Here is a 24,476-nt window from a genome sequence, read left to right on the forward strand (position 1 = left end):
TTATCTACCAAATCCCCTCTTCCTCTTCTAACTTCCCTATCATTCTCCTTTTTATCCCTCCACACATTACAATTTGACTTCTCTCACCTACAAACTGTTCGGAGCAGACAGTTTTGGGGAGGTTGTCGTGTCCTTTTATATGTGGTAAATAGAAGTGATTATGCGTAGTCCATTTCCCCACACGGAAAAATAAAATGATAAATCTTCATCCAAGTAGCTACCAAGACTGGTGAGAAAAAATATGAGATTATCAAAATAAGATTGACATTGAGGTTTAAAAAAAAAAAAAAGGGAGGGGCAAAAACTGAATTGCCTTGTAAAAACAGATTGTCTGACATGGCTCGCATTAATTCACTTTCTCGTGTAAACCTGTGCGCTTGGCTCATTTCAAACTTGATGGGTGGGAGGGCATCACAGAAATCGTACTATTTGTATGAAGTAGAACCTCAATAAAACGGACACAATACAACCGATATCGGTTAAAATGGACCGTCAGGATAAAAAAAGCTTCCATAGATAGTTTCCATTAGTCGTTGAAAAAGTCTGTTAGTTCCATAATGGGCCGTTTTGTTTACTGGAGTTGAACCGCAATGCAGGCAGCGAATGGAACTGACGTAATTCCAGATATAAAAATAAAAACAACATAGATCCACATCTAAAAGACATGCGTCCCATGCCTTCATCTTGAATCTGGGTCACTGATGTGGCAGCCATGTCATGATGAATATATCTATAGCCTATTGTACATAGACTCGGTGCAGAGAGCGCAGACATGTCGGCAGTGGTAACTCTGAGGAATACAAACACAAGTCAGAGTAACAGCGTTTTTCTCCATTCGCCATTCGCCTTTGGCAACAGATTTGGAACAAGGAAGCACACAAATTCATCACAGTTATGAAAGCAATTCGCCTATGATGAATACAGTAAGTAAAATATGTCACAATGACCAAACAGACAAGTGTGGTAACTTTAGATAATATTTGAAACTTTCAAAGTTTTCCATGTTTTATGTTTATTTACAACAAAAGTAAAAGTATGAATTGTGAGTAATCTGTTTATTTACAAAACTGAGTAAAATAATTTCTATAAATAATAATAATTTTAAGCTTTAGGCTTTCTAATAAATTTGTTGATTTATGATGCAGGGTTCTGTGCTTTAAAATCTGATTGTGTTGTATTTTTCATGTTATGTCGTAGTTTATTGCTTCCGGCTACGTTTTATCAATTTGAAACTGTGGTCTTTGCGGTCTGTGGCTGTCCTTTCAAGCACTTTGCAATGAGTACCCATGAAAAGCGCAATATAAATCAATTTTACTTACGAGCTTATTTTTATTGGCTGAGTCACAGTTTGCAGATGACTTCTTTAGTAAGTTAGACTCTTTTTGCTTGCACGCAAAATGTGTTTTTGTTTCCTACGAAACATATTGTATGACTCAACAGAAGTCGGAACATGTTCATTACTAGGGTGACATATGTTTGAATTACAACAACTCTATTGTAAAAACCTGACCACTGTATTCAAAATCTGCATAGGAATTAGTAGACTTCCATTTTTTTCAACTGGTCAGAATTTACAGACATCTATTGGTAGAAAACGACACAAATGAAATTGCATTTTTGTGTTTATCTTGGTGTAAAATTCTTCAAACAAACAGCAAAACTGCTGATTTTTTTTTCTGTGAAATGTTAGGGACACTACAAACAAAGTGAAATGCAGATGGCACACAGAGTCGTCAACCTTAGTTACAATGACAAAAGCTGTAAAATAAACATTTAAAATGTCCTAACCAACAGACCAATCGGCTTTGACCCAAAATCATCAGATTCTACTTTTAAGTGTGACAGTCACCAAAGGAATCCACCCAAAACAACAAAAGAACAGTTTTGCACCCAAAAAAAAGAAGAGAGCTTTTAAATAACTCGATTAGTCAATAGAAAACTGTGGAATGGCTTGACGGTGGCAGTGCACAAGGGATTGTTTGCAATTTAAACACTTGGATCTCTTTGTGGGAAAAGTTCTGATGTGCCAAGCTGAATGATTTTTACCCCAAATGAATGAATGCTACAATTAAAGCACTATTAGTTTAGGATGTGTATACTCATACAAATTGCTTACTGTGCTTAGAAAAGAAAGAACCTATTTTAGTCATCGTCAAGCATTTAGATTCAATTGTGGAGTTTATGGGTGTTTTAAGTTTTGTGATGATTTACCCAATATGTTGAACAGATGCAGGTGCAAAGTAAGGTCAAGGCAGATGGTAGAAGGCGGTGGGGATTTTAAATATGCACACCGCCTAAGTACACCAATTTGTGTGGGGAAAATTGCAGTTAAAGTCCCATTCCTAGTTCATTTACGAACGCATTGCTCTTTCACTGAGCAGTGGGATGTGAGAAGATATTGCCGTGACACACCTCTTGTGAAAAATCATTCCAAGTCACCTTGGCAGCTTTCTGTGTTGTTTAAGAACCACTCAGTCATCACATGGGCTACTCCCTAGAGGTAGAATTGCAGCAGCCGCCGTTTAGCTGCATATTCAGAGTCCTGAAGGCTCAGGGAAGAAACTGTAAGAAATAAATCTCCTTCACGGCAAGCAGAACGGGTCTGACTACAGTATAAGTAAGATAGTTATAATGTATATCTACAGAGAACTGTACTGCAGATACTGTGCGTACAAAATGCATAGTGGCCGGCACACAAATTTAGAATTTTTTTTTTCCATGCCACTGTTGCATTTATCAGAATTAAAGTAACTGGCCTGAACCTCTCAAAGCTGATCTCATGTTATTTGTTTCAACCACTTACTAGTTCAAAGTAAACTAACAGTTGATGTGCTGATTTCAGCCAATTAGTACACGCAATTTTGACTCAATTACGAGAACACACGTAATGCATAAAATCGTTTGATAAATTGCCTCACCCTAAAACATCCATCTATTCTCCAAGCCGCTTATTCTCACAAGAATTGCGGGAGTGCGGGAGCTTACCCCAGCTATCTATGAGCAAAAGGTCAGGTACACCCTGAACTTGTTGCCAGCAATCACAGGGCACATAGAAACCATTTTTTTAATTTAGGGATTGAACACACGCATTCTTTTCTAAATATCATGTGCTGACTTGTCTTGTGTTTGTTCCAAATTGAAAAGATTCCAACATGATAGTTGAGACTTCAGCAACACTAACTTGAAAGAAGGCAATTTTAAATGAATGTGGGTGGAAGATAGCTGTACTTTGAGAGAGTCTTCAGCAGCCGACACCCACAGAAAAGTTACTTGTCTTCTCTTTTGAAAATGATGTACTGTATATTCGTCACGGGAAGCGTATTATAAAGACTAAGGTTTTCCTTTTAAAGGCCAAATTGTAACAACCAAGAGAGTCTGGAGACTTGCACGCAGCAGTCCAGAGTATACAAACGTTTGCTGAATGTATTAGCCTGTGTGCACTGAACAAGACCTTGCTTCTATCATATACACAAACTCTGTCAGTGGAGAACCTTTGATCCCAGATCGGTGGATTATGGAGACTTTCAGCTCACATGCAACAAGCTTATCGAAGAAATGAACCAATTTTTAATCACATGCAAGTCATATGGCAGAGAACACCAAAGACAAGATATATCTGCATGAAATATAATATAGTGGAATCTGTAAAGTAAAACACAAACTGTTCCTGTAACCGCTAATTTGTTTGGTTTCAGTTATTTCCCTCTGCAAGCTAGTTCAAAGTTCACTTTGCTATTAGAAAAAAAAATACTTCAGTTCATAGTTCATAACTCAAACTCTCTAAAACATGCGTGGTAGGTTAATTGAAGTCTCTAAATTGCCCATAGGTGTTAATGTGAGTGAGACTGGTTGTTCATTTATATGTTCCCTGGCATTGTCTGGTGACCCATTCAGGGTGTACCCTGCCTCTTGCCCAAAGGAGGATAGGTTCCAGCTTCTCTGTGAACCTTGTGAGGATAAGCCGTACATAAAATGGATGGTTAGATGGATGGTTTTGGGTCAGGAATTTATGAATTTGATGGATTACGTGTAACTGTGTCTTCTCATAATTGAGCCAAAATGAAGTGTACGAATTGTCTGAAACCAGCAGAGCCACTGTCGGTTTGGTCTAAACAGTTTGTGGTTCAAACAAACAACAACATGAAATCAGCCCCGAGAGGTTCAGGCCAGTCACTTTAAGTCGTCTTTATACAACCCTGGCATGGAAAAAAAAATTCAAAATTGGCATGATGGTGAAATCTGCATCTCCATACAGATCCTCACCAGAAGGAATCATGAAGTCCTCTCAAACCTTAAAGTGCGACTGTCATGAAATGGATGATTTTTGGTATATTATTAATGAAAAACCCACAGCCAATATGGTCCCATGTGTTTTTTTTTCCCCACCACAAAACATGATTTTGACGTGTACAGCTTTTTGTAACTCCCGCCATGAAAATCCTCCCAGGGATTTGTTTTCGAGAAGAAGCAGGAAGTGACATACAGGACAGAGGGGGCCCATAGTGAACTCGTTTGTTTCCATTAGTTTTACCTCTGGAAGGTAGCTCGCTGTTCCTTCGTGTTAGCCAAAATGCCAGTTCATTGCATTGCTGGACATTGTTTGAACACTCGGGAGAATGGATTTAGCCTTCATAAGTTTGTAAGAGACACGGTTCGTTGTGAAAAATGGATTACACGGGTGCAGAGGACGAGAGCTTCGTGGGTTCCAAATAACAGGTAGACAGTAATGCGCCACGGCTCGACGGTGTTCAAAAAGTACTGCAGCAGCTTTGAACATACCCCTAAAAGCAGCACGACTCGGCTCCATTATATGCCACCACGGCGCAGAAAATAAGCCACACCGGCTGAGGCGCTGCGCTCGGCGGTCACTGCTTCTGCGAAGGGTGTGCGTCGGGCTTTGGGGACGGGGCGGCTCTGAAGAACCCAGCCAAGAATGCGTCACTCAGCCGCGTGCGCACATAAAGTGCCCCGGCTCGACTGTGTTGATCAGTACTATGGCGTCTGTGAACATCCCCCTAAAGCAGGATGGCTCGGCTCCATCATAAGCCACACCGGGAGGCTGCGATGAGCCGTGATGGCTCATCGCACCCGCGGAAGTGGATCGGACAGGGATGCGGTTTGGCCGTGATCGCATATCATCTGAATATGGCTCGAAACAATAGTGTAATATTGCCCCGAGGGCTCAAAACAATAGTGTAATATTGCCCCGGTAACTTCACTCGCTTGTGTGGTGTTCTCCTTTTCGAAAAGAGCTTCCGTGTCAGACGGGGCGCGTTTGTTTCCCATAGTTAGGGTGCACTGCGTGTTTTCATTTGCGAATGTCCGGGTGACGTCACGGACGGAGGACGCAGCCAATATGGCGACCTCTTGGATATCATAGAATGACACTTCTGCAACTTTGCGCATAGATGATGCGCTCTCCGCTCACATTTATTTTTTTTGTATAGACATTGAAGTGAATAATGTTATATGTATTTTTCATTGCAATATCTATTTTAGAATGTTTATAGGGATGACACCCAGGCTTTAAGGTAGACCTGAGATTTAAGAAAGATTTTATCACCTGCATTGGATATTGCACCCCAAATTATGGGTGACTGTGGATATTTCACACTAGAACTCAAGCAGCTTGTGTACTCTTCTTCACCCGTCTTTCTCCAAACCTGTGGATCTTGATTCCCAAATGAACGGGACACTTTACTTTCATTGGAAGAGGACCTTGTACCACTACCTAACACTCCAGTCCTTGTGATGCTTTCTACATTGACTCAGGCTCAGAAGTGGCTTGACCAAAGGAACCTGACAGTTGTTGCCCATCTCCCAGATGCGTTTGAATGCAGTGGTATGCGAATATGTGACTCACTCACTCTCCTGTGGACATGTCCAAACTATCAAAGTCTGCTGAATATAACTTTGTCTCCGAAACATTTTTGACTGTCCCTCTAATGAGCTCATTTCTGATGCTATCCAACCTGCAAGCTCCTAGAGAGAACCTCAACATCTTCATTTCTGCCACTTCCAGCTTCATGTTGTCTCTTCAGTGCCACCGTCTCTAATACGTACATTATAGCTGGCCTCATCACTGTTTTATAAAGTTTGCCCTTCATCCTAGCAGAAACTCTTCTGTCACATAACACACGGGACACCTTCTGCCAGCAGTTCCAACCTGCTTGGACCCGCTTCTTCACTTCCCTACCACACTCACCATTGCTCTGGATTATTGACCGAAATTATTTGAAGTGATCCACACTTACTTCTCCCCTTCCACCTCTCTCATTCATGCACATATATATATATATATATTGTTTTACTTTGGTTAATCTTCAAAATTATTTTAAAAATAAATAAATTTGATATTGTTTAAAATGTGAGCTCTGAATCTCTAATGTATGACAGTTTAAGTTTTTGAATGCAATAATGGAAATGAACTTTTCCATCATATGCTTATTTTTCTGAAAGAATCTGTAGCTAGGACACTTCCTGTGTCCTTTAGTGTCTTTGATTCTAATGACATGCAACCATCCCGATGAACCAAATTACCATGATGTAATTAATCATTATTAAGATGTTTATACGGGGAATGTTTATGCGGGGAATGTCATTAACGTCATAGTATGGAACAATAAATTTGAAGGTGATATTCCAATTCATAAACACTTCTTGTCAGTCAGAAGACTTTTCCTGGGATAAAAAATAGAATGAATTTCTTACTACTCAATTATAGGCTTTATGGATGCATATATGGGCGGCAAGGTGGGTCATCGTTAGCACATTTGCATTACATTTAATTTCAAAACTGACCTTCCTCCGTGGAGGTTGGACGTTGTCCATGTTCCTGCGTAGGTTTTCTCTGGTTACCCTTCCTCCCACATTCCAAAATCATGTATGCTTGGTTAATTGAAGACTCTAAATTGTCCATTGTTGTAACGGTGAGTGTGAATGATTGCCTATTTCTCTGTACCTTGCAATTGGCTTGCAACCAGTACAGGGTGTACAGTGCCTCTCACCTGAAGTCATCCGAGATGGGCGCCAACACACCCACAACTTTAGTGAAATTATGTGGTTTGGAAGATCGATGGATGGATGTAATTGAGAAAAAACCCCACTAAAGTAGTTTTGTTTTCCAACAAATATTACCTTCAACTAAATATCTATGCAGCAATACTGTCAAGCATGTTAGCAGCGGTAGGTCTGGTGAAGTTCTCCTGAGGCAACCTAAGAGCTGATGCAACATTCTGCAAAGCCTCTCAAGAAAGGCAAACGGTTCCACATGGAGTGGTGCAGGAAAATGTTAATGGTGGACATTTTATCAGCAGATTTACACATCAGAAAATGCGCTCATTAAACATAACACTTCTTTCCTGTTAGATATAATTGATTCAGTCGACCTCTAGAAGGTTATACCACCCTAAGCCAACAAAATCTTCCATTAAATTGCACAGATACTACATCCTGAAAGAAACTATCAGGGGGAAAAAAAGAAGAAAAAATTACCATTGACTTAGACTCAGTTTTTAGGCTAAATCCACCTAAATGCTATCGAATGCTACAGCAGCACCTTTAATATTTGCTGTCGGAACTTTCTTTACCTAACTGTGAGCGTAAAATAATGTTCTGTAAATGTGATTAAAACCACGCATGGGCAAAAATATTTAACCAATAAAATATTTACCATGGGTTGTGGAATTAATTGTTGATTAATTCTTTTGTGAAGCAACAAAGACAAAATGGAGTGTAATGGAGTGGAGACCCTGTTGATTCAGTCTTAACTAGTCTGAGACACCATGAGCTCCAATTTTGTGAACAGTGGAGCTGCGCTTCAGAATGAAAACTGCTGCATACTGAATTTAATGCAAGTGCAACTCTCGCTGTTCATGTTTGCCAATTTACCTTGGAAATGCAATTGGTGGAGTGAGAATTTGGTGTTAGAAAGTCCAACTAAACCTACTCCAACTAAAACTATGGCGAATTTTCACAATATTTTGGTAAATTTGATCAGATCACATGAATCAGCACCTCTGATATGTCGTCTTCTTCTTTCGGCTTGTCCCGTTAGGGGTCGCCACAGTGTGTCATCTTTTTCCATTTAAGCCCATCTCGTGCATCCTCCTCTGTAACACCCACTGTCCTCATGTCCTCCCTCACAACATCCATCAACCTTTTCTTTCGTCTTCCTCTCGCTCTTTTGCCTGCCAGCACCATCCTCAGCACCCTTCTATCAACATACTCACTGTCTCGCCACTGAACATGTCCAAACCATTGAAGTCTGTTCTCTCACCTTGTCTCCAAAACATCCAACTTTGGCTGTCCCTCTATTGAGCTCATTTCCAATCCTATCCAACCTGTTCACACCAAGCGAGAACTTCAACATCTTCATTTCTGCTTCATGTTATTTCTTCAGGACCACTGTCTCTAATCCGGACATCATGGCCGGCCTCACCACTGTTTTATAAATTTTGCTCTTCATCCTGGCAGATACTCTTCTGGCACATGGAACACCAGACACCTTCCGCCAACTGTTCCACCCCGCTTGGACCCGTTTCTTCACTTCCTTACCACAGTCTCCATTACTCTGTATTGTTGACCCCAAGTATTTGAAGTCGTCCACCTTTGCTATCTCTTCTCCTTGGAGCTTCACTCCTCCGCGCCTCTCATTCACACACATATATTCTATTTTACTACGGCTAAACTTCATTCCTCTCCTTTCACTCCTCACCTCTGATATGTGTTGATGACAAATATTTCAACACCGGTAAGCGATTCGTTTCTGTATTTTTTATTTATTTTTGGGGGGTATGTGGGACTTTACGAAAAGTGAACTGTACACCCAAACATTTATTTTGGTTTTCGTGACTCAACATGGGACCATACCCCTGAGCTGGTGTTTATACACATTTAGTGGTAACAATTTATGTCGCAAGTGTAACTTGTTCGTTGCTATGGAGCTGAGGGTAAGTGACTTTGAAGAGAGGATCTGCACTGACAAAGGGCACTGTTTAGCTGCCAGCGAAAACACTAACACTCGGGAACTGAACTGCATCGATAAAAACAGCAAACCCTTTTTTTTCCCCACTTCAGTTGAACAGTAGTGTATCTCAAGCACTAGTGTAGCTCAAATTTTGAGTCGTGACACAAAACTAACTCAAAACATAACTCAAAGCACTATATGTTTGTTTTAAAAATCTGGCTAGTGCTTAGAACTTCTGCTTCACAGCCAGAATATCCCAGTTCGACTCTCCATTTGAAAAAATGGGAGTATAAAGGTTTGTTTCTCTATATGTGTCTCTGCCAGATCGCTTTCAAATCACTTCAGATCAGAATCTGAATCATCTTTATTTTGCCAAGTTTTGCAAAAACACAGAAGGAATTTATATCCGGTAGTTGGAGCCATCAAGTTGAAGTAGGAGTCCTATCGCGGCTTTTTGGCCTGTGGGACTCCTGAGGCAGCTGGTGAGTACCGGCTTGTCAAGCGGAAGGCAAATTTATCGGTCACTGAAGCAAAAAGTCACACATGGGAGTAGTTCAGTGAGGCCATGGCGAAAGACTTCTGGACAGCTTCAAGAAAATTTTAGTCCACCATCCTGCGTCTCAAGAGAGGGAAGCAGTGCACCATCAACACTGTGTATAGTGGGGATGGGGCACTGCTGACCTCGACTTATGAGATGGTGGAGAGAATACTTCGAAGACCTCCTCAATTCCAGTGACAAGCCTTCCCATGAGGAAACAGTCTGGGTTCTATGAGGCAGGCTTGAGGTCACCACGGTGATTAAATAGCTCTTCAGTGGCAAGGCCATGAGGATGATGAGATTCGCTTGGAGTTACTAAAGGCTCTGGATGTTGCAGAGCTGTCCTAGTTGACACGCCTCTGCAACATTGCATGGACATCGGCAACAGTGCCTCAGGATTGTGAGACTGAGGTGGCAGTTCCTCTTTTTAAGAAGGGGGACTGAACGGTGTGTTTCAACTACAGGGAATACTCCTCAGCCTCTCTGGCAAGTTTTATTCAGAGGAACTGGAGAGGAGGGTCCGTCAGGATGTCGAATGTCAGACTCTGGAGGAGCAGTCTGGTTTCCTTCCTGACAGTGGAACAGTGAACCAGCTTTACACCCTTGGGATGCATGAGGTGAGTTCAACCAGTCTAAATGGACTTGGACTTTGTGGACTTGGAGGAGGCATTCGACCATGTTTCTCGGGGAGTCCTGTGTGGGGAGCTTCGGGAGTATGGGGTACGAATGTTGCAGTGGAATTTTATGTCAGCTGTTTATGAAGTTTATTCCAAGAGGAAAGAAGCTGTTGGAATGTCTACTAATTTTAGTTTACATTGCATAGGCTTCAGCTTGCTGCAACTCTAATGACAACTAGCACTATAGAAAATGGATGGATAGATGGACCAACAGTTCATTGACGATCTTCCTTCAGGTGTCCTTGTTAATTGGTTATAATAATAATAATTATTATTATTATATATTATTGATATTATAATAATTAATCTCTAATATTGTATGTATGTCAAGTAATTTGCAATAGGTGCCCTTTCCCTAGATAGAGTACATTGGATGGTCCGTCACTGTTTAATTTAAGTAAAAACATTTATTGGCTTCGAAGTTTCTTCCACTGTGCATGGCAATTAATGGAACAGCATTCAGCTGGCCAATGAATGAGTCCAACACAAAACACAAATCATCCAATGCAATTAGTGAGAAAGCAACATTTTTGTTTTTCAAATTGAGACTTGGGATCATTAAATGTTTTATTTCCTGCTTCTTTGTGTCTGAACATGTTGGTTCTCAGCTTAAACAATATAAAAACAAACAATTGTATGCTCGCTAGTAAACACAGACAGAATGACACCTAAGAATGTTGACCTTAGCAGTACTGGCCTTCTAATCATTTTTGTCTTCCCAGGCAGGCCCAAAAAGCCTTGTCTCTCGTCATGTTTCAGCAATGGAAAAAGAACCACTTCAAGTAATTGTCTAGCTTTTAATGACTATTTCAATTAAGTCTTCTTGGCAACAGCTGGAGCCCAGTAATGGTCCATCATTTCCATCCGTTACGCTCTCAAAATCCTTTGGCACCTCTCAATCTTTATGTTCTTACATGCACCACAATCCCTTAAATAACATGTTGAAAATCCTTAGACATGTCTGAAAAGATGACTGAAAAGTGTGAAGACAAAACCACAAAGGCCACACTAAATATCAGTTACCAGCACAATACATGCAACCAGATACACAATCTTTTGGATTTTTTTGTTTTTCCAGGCAAAGCTGGTAAAAGTAAATTTACATAAGGTGGCTGTACCTTGTCTAAATGAAATTGTCATCAACCCTTTTGGCCAAATAAGATGATACATTTGTCAAAATGGAAGACACCCTATTAAAAGTAAACTTACATGAAGTAAAAATGCAGTTGATAGGTAATAACACTAATAATATACAACTGAAGAAAAAAAACAAAAACAACCTATTGGGACCTTTTGCAAATCCCTACATACAGTATATATATTTCTTTGGTGTCAGAAATTCAGGAGCCTATATTTTGTCATTAACAACCATTATCATAGTTATTAACTGCATTCTCAAGTTTCAGGTCCCTGAATATTGTTTTTATGCCAAAGTAATGGGCAAGATTTTTTGTTTGCTGTGCAAATGCCCCCTGAACCCCAATGTCATATGTTACAGAAACAGTTCTTACCTGCTCTTTGACTGAGGCCAGGATAGATGAGGTTGTCTCTGTCTCTGACCTGTCTCCATTGGAGCCCGACATCACCGGGGGAACCATGGCACCCTTCTCCTGCTCAGCGGGCTGCTCTGGCACCGGCATGGCTGAAAATGATCAAAAACATTCACAGGCGCTATCAGAGCCGATTCTGGGACCAGAGGTTTAGAGGTACTGAGCTCCTGGTCAGCCAAGATACATTTTACATTCCAATGCAATTTCATTCCAGATTTATGAAAGACAAGCATAACACAGTTTGGGGAAATTCGATGACTAAATCATCAAATCCGATGGAGATTATTTAAATGTTGAGCCACAGGCAAAAGGGGAATGGAGAGGATTCATTAAACACACAAAGAGTAGATGACACAAAAGCGAGCTTCTGTTATTTCAATTCAAACTGAGACCAGTCTTGCCATCTCTGCCCACCTGAATTGTTTCATAGCAAGGACTAATCTTAGCTTGTTTGCTACCTAACAACATGAACATTGAGCAATGATTAATTACGGCAAAAATGAGGAATAAATGAGAAAATATCCACTATATATCACCAGGAGGTGCAAATGTTTGGTGCAGATAGCATGCTGAGAGCCCAGTCGTGGTGAGGTGGGCATTTTTGAGGCAAAGGGTATTGTATTTTTATTATTAAAATATTACATTGTGACCAAGTATTTTATATGGCTGTGCACTATTCTAGATGGTTTAAGAAGAACATATCTGTCAGTGAAAAGAAATAAATAATAAACTGTCAAATTTTAGGAGTGCTGGTATTCAATTTAGGAGTGCTTGACAGCCCCCAAAATGGACTAAAACCCACCTATGGGTGCAATTAACAAAAATAATACCTGTCAAGGTCGTGCCGTGTCTTTTAAAGCTACAGTATTAGACCATAATGCAATTTAGGTCCCTTTGTTTACTCTGCAAAAACGTGTTTTAATCCAGCATGTTTAAAGGAAAAGCCAAATGACTAATCTTTATTTTGAAAAACATAATAGTGCAATTCAATTGTTGCAACCATTTCAACAGCCTTAGTTCGCTACAAATGAATATGTTCAAAATCTCTATTCAGTATGTTTAAAGAAACCACGGGGAGTCGTTTCAAGTCGTCCCTTAGCACCAAATCTCGCTTCTCATCTCCCAGAATGTCACATCGTGAGCGCTCCTTTGCTTATTAGAATAAGATGTGAAAAGGAAATTATCACAATTCTAATTACTTTGAAAATGAAGGAGAGCTATGGGACAGCCCCCTCGCCCCAAAAAAGGAAGAATTATTCATGTGATGATTGATGATGCCTTTGCAATCTTTAACATTTGGCACCCTTTTCCAGGTAAAAGTTGTGCCCTTCATCAGCAGGTATTCATCCACGCATGATAAAATGTGCGTTGTTTGACCGCTCCAAATTAAACAGTCCACAAAGCAGATCATCTTAGGCCGAAACATTCAACGTGCCAGAGACACCAACATCTCAAAAGTATATGTGAAATTAATGTTACCTGAATCTTATTTTCTGCACCGTCCTCCTTATGTCTCATCAGTTCAGAAAGCCTACACCAGACTTCAAACACGGAATTAATGTGTTTGACATTTGCTCAGTTATTCAGCGGATCTTCAGCCACATCATGCAAGTGGATTTTGACACACTGATGAGTCATGAATTGATATTTTCCAGGCTCGAGACTCATCATTGATTAAACACTTAGGAGACACACAAAGTCTGTAAGGTGATCGTGGTTTGGTACAAAGCTTTAATGTCATAAATCTTGCCTTTACTTAGACTTTAATATAAGCGGGTTAGAATGGCACAATGTGGAAACAACTGCCATTTATATTTAATCTTCTTTAAAAGCTGAGTTAAAAAGAAAAAAAAAAGACCAAGAAATCTGGAAGTAGGGCAGCAACTTTTATAGCAAAGAGACCACAGGGAGTGGACATTGTCAATAGAGCAAAGTAAATAATGAGGCGAGTTAGTGGAGTCTCTTTCCTGGGAGACTCATCAGTCCAATTACAATGTCCAATGTTGACATCCAAGTTTGTGCCAACTTTTGCTAGGTCAGAAACTGTGGCCTGTGCACCTTTTTGCTCTATCCATGCTAATTACCGTAGCTGGCTTACATTTAAAAGTGTAGTGATTGAAGGCAAATAATTATTAAACAACATCCTCTTTAATTTTGTGTGGATGAATACATTTTGATGATTTAGCCATACTTGACTCAACCTATGTGGAAAGGTTGAGTCAAGTATGGTAAGTAATGCTTAACATGGCAGAGGCTTGACCACAACTTCCCAAAGCTGTCATGTTGCTCTTCTTAAAACCACAATGGATGACACTGAATGAACAGCATCTTTGTTGGCTGCAATTAAGACGTGATTAATCCACAATGCCATTGCCATAATTCTTCTCAAACAATTACTTCAACAGAAAAATAAAATGAGCCTGAGTATTGGTTTAGTAGGCAGCCTGACAAAAGTCACTGGGTGATATGATCTCCATTGAGGGGAACTAATCCATTAGCATAAAGAAAGACCGTAAACAAGTCAGAGGTTTGTAAATCAAACAGTGAGTCCATCTATCAGTTAGTCTCCTCACTAGCGGACAGAGACAGCAGGCGAGGCAGGGTGGTGTCTGTAAATAAAAGATGCTGCTAAGGCAGCCTGCAGATGGATATTTTCACTTTGGCTGTCAAAGAAGCACTTCTGAGCATGGCATCTTCACTCTATAAGAGGAAATGAGTCACCGCACTTTGGATCCTGAGCAACCAAGACCCCAGCAAAGACAACACTCAAGCAGAGGAGCGTCACGGAGCCTCAGCTGTTTATTAAACACCTTCACAAAAGAGTGGGAGTTTTACTGACATTGAGTAACAGCGTTTTGAGGTATGTGGCTCATCAGATATCCTCTATTATTGCTCGGTTTTATCATTGTGACACACTTACAAAAGATGCAATCACATCCTCTGCAAACAGACCAAATTCCACAATTTCAACTCCCTGCAAAACTGTTTACATGTTACAATACATATTATTATGAAAAGTGATCATCTCCAGAAAACCGTTGTGGTCGATGCACTGACCACTACTGTGTTGAGAAAATTGCAAAGCTGGCTTTTACAGAGATAATGCTGCTATAACACATTTCCCATCAAGTGTCACAATGCCACGCTATCCCAGAATGCTTCACACAGCCGCTATTGTCAGCACCTTCTACTGAATAGATGCACCACTTTCTGCAGAATACAAAGCAACAGGGACCTCATCTTAGATGGAGATTGGGACACATTTAATTGCACTTGCGGAAATGTCTGCTGCTTCCCATTAATCTGCGCAAGGACAGGGTCTTGTTGGGGGGGGGTTGAATTCTATGAGTCTGTAAGGCTCAAGGAAGGTGTCCATTTTGATCACTTTTTTATTATCCCAATTATGACAATAAATAAGAATAAAAGTAAATTAGTTTTGGGGGGGAAAAAAATCATCAGGTTGAGCAAGAGCCCAGGATTACCATTGTGTGTGTGGAACGACTTTATGGTCTGATATTGTTGGTCATTTTTCTCTCGAGCCCTGTGGCTGACTGGTGACCAGACCTGGGTTAAGACTGCCTTTTACTCTAAATCAGATGGGATGCAGCTTCCTGAATAGCAGAACAGCAGAATATGACATAATGGAGGCACAGGAAGAAGATTGGTTATTATAAAGTGGTACAACAACCAGTCTAGTAAGGATATTTATCTTGTTTGACTTTTTCACAAGACAAGTATATTATCTTTTCACACAAAAACAAACGAGAAAAAAAAAAACACTCAAAATGCACTTCAGGTACTCCCAGGCAGCGTATCATCTTGTGTGACATAAAATCAACACAGGTTCACACGTCTAGCTCATAAATGTTAATTTCTTCCTATCCTGGAAATGCAAAAACTATTTTCTCATTCGTCAATACAAGTAAAAACACTTATTTCTTGCTCGAGTGAACGGGGAAAAGAAATCTTTCAAAGGATCCGTAGTAACTTTAAACATCTCCATCAAGGGAGCTCAATGCATTGATCTCGATCAACTGGTCAATCGTGATGGTGGTATTGGTCCATCGTATGACCGTGTGACAAAAAAAAAAAAAAAAAATCATCCGTCTCGTTGCTCGATTCAGGTGTGCCCAATACGTCGATTGTGTAAAATGTCAGGCTATCATCCTCACTAGGAAATTTGTCACTTGAATGACAAGTTGGTTTGACCAATCTAGCCTTGTCTGACATGTGTCACTGCATATGTGAACAAAACGTTGCCTTCTAGCAACCTAGGGAGTTGGCCTCCAGTTTAGGAGGTTAAACTTAAATTTAAGGGTATAACAATAAGTGGGTGAGCTGGACTAAGTAAGAAGAGGAAAACTTCATGGAGAATGGAAGGAGTATTTTTTAAGATGATAATCTTAAAATGTGTAGCCTCATCTGTCAGTCTGCCATCGCATTACCAAAGAAGGGAAAATAAAGCTAATTCAGGTAATGACAAAATAAATGTAGTTAATTATGTGTTGTGCAAGATAGCTTCATGCGGTGATGCAAGGTAAATGAACATGCATTGGTGCTGAGCAGTGGCGGCGGCCCAGAATTTTTGCTCACTGGTACACTACGGTAGTTCTCTGCACTCTCAAAACAGAGACATGGTTGCACAACCCCCACCGCCAAACCTCCATTAAAATGGTAGCTCGTGCGAAGTTGGTTGTTTGAAAAGTAGATCTTGCGACAAAAAAAATTTGGGAACCCATAATCTATTATCGCTTTCTCTTCTGTCTTTGTTCGTGTTTACATGTCATAACATATTTGTACAAATATATCATATACAGGTATTTATTTACTTTTTTCCAAAGTCAGCAGCCAAAAATAAAATAAAATGTGGGTACCAGCTAATGTTCAATGCTCCAGTCATCCAGTGATCCATCTCCATGCCAAACTACTTGCATCGCATTTTAAGGAAATGAGAGGAGCCGCTTCAATTAGAAAGAATTAAAGTTTGCTGGGAACTTGGCCTCGCAAGTGCAGACTTTCCACTTTTAAAAGCGCTGATGTACGCCAGTCCACAAAATTACCAAAGCAGGGTCTAAAACATTTCCTGGCAGTGTTATGCCAGAAACAGCAATGGATTTGCACAGGTCACAAAAATAGAACACAATGCCAAGGTACAAGGTGCTTTTATTGTCAATTCTTTACTTTGCATAATACATACAGAGGATTGAAATTACGGTAGTCAAGGGCCCACGGTGCTCCAAAGACAGTATGAATAATATAAATAGAAGCACCTCAATAAAACTGGTATGAGTATATACCAGAGGTGCCCAAAAGTTTTTGCCGTAATATCTACTTTTTAAGCAGCCAGCCTCTCACAGTCTACCGAATGGCGGTGGGTGCTGAGTGTATCATCGCCGCGATGTGTGGGTGGTGGGGGTTTTGTGCATTGCAGCGACTGCCACAAAGAAAGCAAAAGACAGATGGTAAATAAGAAGCCAGTTTGGTAGAACTCTCCTTTATGTTCACATGCGTGCCTTTATACCACATGTGCAGTGATGTCATGAAAAGCCAGGATTGGTCAAACCGAATATCAATCAATCTACCAGCACGATTGATGTACACCCCTGAATCAAGTGACGAGATGGATGATGGGCGGATGTTGGGCTTGCTTGGCATGCGGTCACACGATCGACCAAAACTGCCTCGACAATTGACTGGTCAATCGCGATCGACGCATTGGGCACCCCTGGTATATACAGTATAAAAATTATGAATTACATGTGCAAATATCAACGATCAGGTGATGTGTGCAACAGAGTTAAGATCAGAGGACCAAGGGAAAGACATATATAAATTAGATGACAAAACCCCAACCCTGCTAAAGTGGTTTGTGCGACCCTGAGTCTGATGTGTGCACATGTGCCAGCATCTGTGTGCATATGCATGTTTGTGGGTTGTCAGAGTTCAGGTGGAGAGGCTGTTATGATCTAATCAGCTACCCTCACTATGCGATGGAGAGTCTCGCATCAGGATGTGGTGTGGGCTCCATACTGCACAGTGATGCAGTTGGTCAAGATGCTCTCTTTGCTCCCTTTGTAGTAAAAGCACATGATGGGGGTCGGGGCTCTGGGTCTGTTTGCGCAGGAAGTAGAGATGCTGGAGAGCTTTCCAGGACAGTTATGAGATGTTGCCAGTCCTTGAGCGCTCCCTAGTGATGTGTACTAACAGGAACTTGGTGCTGCAGGCTCCCTCCACTGCAGCACCGGTGATGTTCAGGGGAACATTCTGAGAATGTGCTCTCCTGAATTCCACAACAATCACATTGATTTTCTCCACATTTAGAGACAACACCCAACCTTGAGGGTCCCCATGTTCAGAGTGATGGTGCTGGATGTGTTCCTGCTGACCCATACTGGCTGCGGTCTCCTAGTAAGAAAGTCCAGCAGACAGTTGCAGATCAAAGTGTTGAGCCCCATCTGGTTTAGTTTGTAGATCAGTTGTTGAGGGATGATCCTATTAAATGCTGAGCTGAAGTCTATAAACAGCAGACTGACACATGAGTTCTTAGAATCCAGGTGTGTGAGAACAGAGTAGAGTGTGGTGGAAAGAGCTTTATCGGTTGACCGGTTGGACAGATATGCAAACTAGAAGGAGTCCAAGAATATGGCTGGAGGGAGGATTTGATCAGGTGCATGACGAGCAACTTGAAGCACCTCATCAGGATGGGAGTGAGCGCTACCTAAAGGTCGTCATTAAGGCAGGAGGGAGACGACTTCTTCGGTACAGGGATGATGGCTTTGAAACCTGTGTGGACAACCATGACTCAGAGAGATGTTGACGATGTTAGTGAAGACATCTGTGAGTTCAGCTGCACAGTCCTTCAGAACGCAACCATGTATGTTCTCTGGGCCTGGGGCTTTTCATGTGTTGATGCTGTTGAGAGAACTTTTCACACTGTCCGAGGACAGTGTCAGCACTTGGTCACCAGGAGAGGGTGGAGTCTTGTGTGCAGGGATGTTTTTGTGTGCCTCAAAACAAGCAAAGGACTCGTTCAGCTTATTTATCAGGGAGATTGAGCTGTTGCAAGTCCCTGGTGAAGGTTTATAGTCCGTAATGGTCTGAATACCAAGCCTCAGAATCCTGGAACACTGTTGTTAGGCCATGTTTCCGCAAACATAAGAACACAGTACTATCCCAGCATTACAAGAAGAGTGGAGTCGTCAAATGTAATCCAGTTGTTGTCCAGAGAGCGTACATTAACAAAATCGACTTGAGAGAATAGTTGACGTGTGTGGTTTAGCCGCTAGCCTAGCTTGGATACCTCTGCGCTTGCCCCATTTCTGTTTCCTCCTTTGCCGTTCACGGCATCTCCGCTCTTGGCGTGATGCAAGAGCTGAAGTCACAGCTATTGCAGGCTTCTAACCCAGAAACACTTTCACATCTCGTCTCAGTGTTTTGAACACCCTAAATCAAATTGTGACATAGTTAATTAAGACTGATCAGCGTTTTTAGCGCATTACCTGTTTGTTGCAGACTTCAACTTCTGCAGTGGTTTACACAATAATCATTCCTAACATATGGCTAATAGCCCTAATGTAGTCAGAGTGAGGCCAGGCTCAAAATGAAGCAACAATCATTTTAATTTTCACGCCCAATTTTGCCAGCCAATCACTCCTGGTGCCAAACACTGTTTTGCTTTTCTAAAATGATCCTGACAAATGACGCATACAAACGTCTCCCATGATTGATGGATCTAATTTACCTCCATGTAATGTCTCATATTAAACTCTGAATAATGCATAATTTAGTTCGCACTCCGCAGAGATGAAGTGGGTGCACAATTGTATGCATGAGTAGGCAAGCACAAAGATACATGATCTTCCAAAAGCTATAAATGGATTTCTTGAAGCCAAATTTACAGGAACAGCTTAAGATGCAACAGTATGTCAGCATTACAAATGACAATATCACACCTCCTTTTTCTAATAGCAATCCATACACGACAATTGACAGCCATGAACTCTATCACTATAGGGATACAATTAATAATTCAGTCTAAACAGAGCCTTAATTACAATATGTCAAACCAGTACAAGAAAATGTGACACAGAGCAATAATCCTTATTAATTTAGCATTTCATTGAATATCTACAAAATTAGATAATTTTACATTTCAAAAGACACAAACATGTAAGTGCACGTTCACTCACACGCACAATACAAGCACACACACACACAAACACACACACACTAGGCTTAGGGTCCTAAACAGTCACTTTAGCAGCATTGGGGTTTTGTTCTCTAATTTATGAAAGGTTTTTATTTGCCTTGGTTCTCTGACCTCGACTGCATTGCACATGTATCTTGATCTTGTATATTCAGACATTCATTTAATACTTTTTATGCTGTATGTACTACAGTTCATTTAGCCTTTATATGATGTTATTTGTACTGTCTTTTGTAACACTGCGGGCCCTTGAGTACCATAATTTCAATCCTCTCTGTGTTACGCGTATTAAAGAAGACACAATAAAAGTACCTTGAATTAGAGTCCCTATATACCTTGGACTAGTCACCAGCCAATCATAGGGATTTTATATTCTCATTAACCCACCACACAGGTGCAGTTAGAATGCACTTATCCTTTCACAATCTCTTCACTGCCCTAAATCGTCACAATAACCTGCAGTAGGGGCGGGCGGGGAATGGGCAGTGTTTGATTTGCATGGGACAGGACCACCCACTAAAAACATGCTGAGTTATGTGAGGCTTTTAAAAAAAAAAAAAAAAAAAAGAAAAAAGTGGGACACAAGTGTATTGTATTTTTATTTTGATGAAAGCATGAATTGTGGGTTTGCAGAGTATTCTGTGTAAGCAAGATACCGCACACCCAAAACATAATGTGGTGACAAAATAAAAGCATATAACTACCTGCGCGGATCTTGAAAATGCATGTCGGGTATTACGTTCCCTCTGGAGGTGCGATAAGCCTGAGTAAAGCCCAGAAGTAACTGCAGGATGAGACTGGAGGTGGACGTGGCTCACGTCTCCAGCGGCCTTATTCTCTCATTGAGGAGGCGGCTCACACGCGGCTGTGATCTCACGCCCGAGGCCTGCTGCTCTTCTACTGCCTCAAAGGCAGGCAACTTTCACCCATTCGATCAATACCTGCAGCTACTGCGGTCCTATGATATGCTCAACTTTATTACTCTGAAGTCCACCATTTATCATAAGTCATCCAGTGCAAAATAGTAATATTTAATCGCTTTCACTACTGTGAAAATGCATATATTGTCTGTCATAGCCTGGAGTGCTGACAGAATGTGCAACGCAACGCATTCGCACGCACACGGTGCTGGAGTCTGTGAAGCAGGTTGACCTAGATTGGGGTGTGCATTCAGAGACAAGCTGGAGAAAGCTTTAGCATACAAAGTTAGAAATATATTCCCCCACAGTCAAAAAGAGGTAAAAATAATTCAAAACTTTCTTGTCCCCGTCACACAGCCCATTGTTAACGTAGCTCCCTGTAGAATTTCCCCCATAATGTCACTTATTTTGACACTGGAATGGAAGGAGGGAGTCGGGTAAAAGAGGCGACAGGTATAAAGTGAAGAAATGTCTAGACAGACCACAGCAGTGTCACTTGATGCCAAAACTACATCTTTATGCAGCCGACAGACTGAAACTTTTTTGCCCTTGTGGGACAAACTATCTACACAATCTGAAAGCGCTTCATCAGGTTATCGTAACATACGGTGTGGGAATGTATCTCCGGTGGTAACACTGGATCCCTGGCATCCACCAAAGGAGTGTAATTCTTGCATGTAGTGATAAAGGATATCCACTAATCCATTTATAGAAAGTAAGTCTATGCATGGGTTAGGGTTTTGTTTATCTGTACTCATGCATGTTACAATTTTACAAGTTTCAGTCATGTCCAAAAATGATAAAAATATAATTTGAAAAGAATAACCATAATTACATATTGTTGGATAATGTATTCAGAACGGCGTAACGGTGGAGCAGCTGTAGAGCATTGGCCTCACAATTCTAAGAACCCGGGTTCAATCCGGGCCCCGCCTGTGTGGAGTTTGCCCGTTTTCCCCGTGCCTGCGTGGGTTTTCTCCGGGCACTCCGGTTTCCTCCCACCTCCCAAAAACATGCATTAATTGGAAACCCTAAATTTCCCCTAGATGTGATCGTGAGTGCGACTGTTGTCTGTCTTCATGTGCCCTGCAATTGGCTGGCAACCAGTTCAGGGTGTACCCCACTTCCTGCCCAAAGATAGCTAAGATGGGCTCCAGCACTCCTGTGACCTTCGTGAAGATAAGTGGCTCAGAAAATGGAGGACTGGATCATCACTCACTGAAGGGTTGTTTTCTTTGTTATCTGTATGAACCCTCCTTGCACTCTGTTTGTTTTGGCTCCACCCGGCCCCCAAAAAAACGTTTGTATAAATTGATTAGTTGGTTACCATGTTGAATTTTTTATTTTTTTTTCGGTACTTGTTGCTGTCCATGGAACCAAAATACTTTTCCAGCCATTTCCCTGAACTAAAAAAAATAAATAAAAGCCAACTGGGAAAAGAAATCTTCTGGGGTCTGCAGGAAATTTAATTAACATGTATTCTAAGTGATTCCTCGATATTGTTAGCAGACATTTTTGGAACAAGAACTCACCAGTTACTAAAAGAATGTTTACTGGGTTTTTTTCTTTCATGCAAGAAGATGAGTTTGATCCATAACTTGAATCACATGGACACAGCTGACATTTGGTGAAGTTCATCATTCATTCAAGTAATATAAAATGGTTAAAAGTAAAGGGAAATGCTTATGATTCATGTAATGCATATAGGAAAGTGAATATGACAGCAAAAATCGGTTCTTCCTGAACAGCGATTGAGGGTGCCTTGGGCCAGCCCACGTAAGCGTTGAATGCAGCAAGTCAGTGCAGGAGGGGAGAGACAGACACTGCTGATTGACTTCCTTCACCCTTACGGGGACCCTGAGGCCACATTTCCAACTCGTCCGTGGTGGCCCCAGCAGATGTGACGGCTTTCAACAAGGATACTACAGGGGCATTTCTAAGGTATCTAACCAGCAAAAATCCCATTGTCATTTATTATTGATTTGTCATTTTCCTGAGTGCAAACCTAACAAGACAAGAGCACAAACAAATCCAACCTGCCCTCTTCAACACATATCTGCGTCTGCCCGGGTGCTTACAGCAATTCTTGTTCCTGTTTAAATTTTACCCTCCAATGTAGAATGTGATGTCACTCGCCGCCTCCTCTAAATAAATAGGGCAGCTACTTGGAGAGGGGGCGATCAGAACTGACAGGTCAGTCTTCTAAACAAGCTGCATTAAAGAATAAACTGGATTGAACAAGCTGGAAGGAAAAAGAGGGGGATGAAATGAAAGGATTGAGGCGAAGACTTTACTTACTGCTGCAGTTTTCATCATCTACAGTATGAATATGTAACTCCTTGCACAGTGTGTCCAAATACTTTACATAATAGTTGTTTTAAAAGACAAAAAGGTTGAAAACAATATCCATGCAAGTAATAAAAATATCACAGTACCATTCCTGTCGAATGAATACAATACTTGTTGTTGCATTGTACATGCTTGAGACATCTTCAAAATTTTAGGATATATTCAAACATACAAATTCTATTCCTGGCTATAGTGCTCATGTTTTGTGTGAAATTTATCAAAGCAGCTTGTCAGATTCAAAGCTGCGAAAAACCTGCGAGGGACGGCATTGGAATGCCCTGTTGGAGGTTTTGTGGGGGATACGGCTGCATGGGCACCCATTTGCACGTTCCATCCCTTGCATCCGTTGGCATTTAATACACGCATGATGTACACCTGGCGTGACAGCACTCACAAACACACTCATGCGGCAATCACGAGCTGTTAATGCAATTAAATACAAAGGCAATTTGAACCGAGGATATAAAACTGCCAGAGGCACGATTTAAAACTGTCATGGTTCAGAATTTATCTGTAACAGCGCAGTACGGGCCAATTAACACATAATGTTGCTATATTTATTTCAACAGTTACCATTAAGGGTTTGACCCTTGAACGGGTCATTACTATTTCCTAATTTGGAAATAGTTAACCCTTTGGTGTAAGTGTGGTATTTGTGCCTTGTGATTGACTGAAAACCATTCCAGGGTGTACAAACACCCAAAGAAAAGTGGGCAAGGCTGCTGCTCACGCTTGACCCTGAACAGCATAAGTGATTGAACAAGAAAAAATAGAATGGATGGATGGAGAACATGTTTTGAAATCCAAACAAATCAGAGTTCCACCAGGGCCCTGAAGGGATTATTGCTGCCATGCATCTTCTATTGTTATTAGTATTAAATGTGGAACAAGTATCAGAAGAAGAATCAACACCTAATATTAATCTATTTTAATAAATATTTAATTGTTGAGATGTTAAAATTTTCGAAATCCTTAGATCCTTATGGCCCTCTCAGTAAATATTCTCATATTTCTGTCATCCTTTATGAAAGCGGACAGATTATTTTTGTCCATCCATTCATTTTCTTAGCCCTCACCCTCACGAGTGTCGTGGGGAGTGCTGGAGCCTATCTCAGCTGTCAACGAGAAGGACGCAGGGTACACCCTGAACTGGTTCCCAGCCAATCGCAGGGCGCATAGAGACAAACAGCTGCACTCACAATCACACGTAGCGCCAATTTAGAGTGTCCAATTAATGTTGCATGTTTCTGGGATGTGGGAGGAAACTG

General features: G+C 41.0%; 1 protein-coding gene across 4 annotated transcripts in view; it reads right to left on the reverse strand.

Moving 5' to 3' along the window:
- ctnnd2a (catenin (cadherin-associated protein), delta 2a) overlaps positions 1-24,476 on the reverse strand; it is a 272,667-nt gene that overhangs the window by 217,745 nt on the left and 30,446 nt on the right. For all 4 annotated transcript variants that reach the window (XR_009792632.1, XM_061804648.1, XM_061804649.1 and 1 more), the window contains exon 3: positions 11,695-11,825. Coding sequence is in view for 3 of the 4 variants with exons in the window: in XM_061804648.1 (XP_061660632.1) it covers positions 11,695-11,823 (129 nt within the window). In the remaining variant the exon portion in view is untranslated. The remainder of the gene's footprint in view (positions 1-11,694; positions 11,826-24,476) is intronic.

This window comes from Syngnathoides biaculeatus, chromosome 19 (assembly GCF_019802595.1).
Source record: "Syngnathoides biaculeatus isolate LvHL_M chromosome 19, ASM1980259v1, whole genome shotgun sequence".
Taxonomy (NCBI): Eukaryota; Metazoa; Chordata; class Actinopteri; order Syngnathiformes; family Syngnathidae; genus Syngnathoides; species Syngnathoides biaculeatus.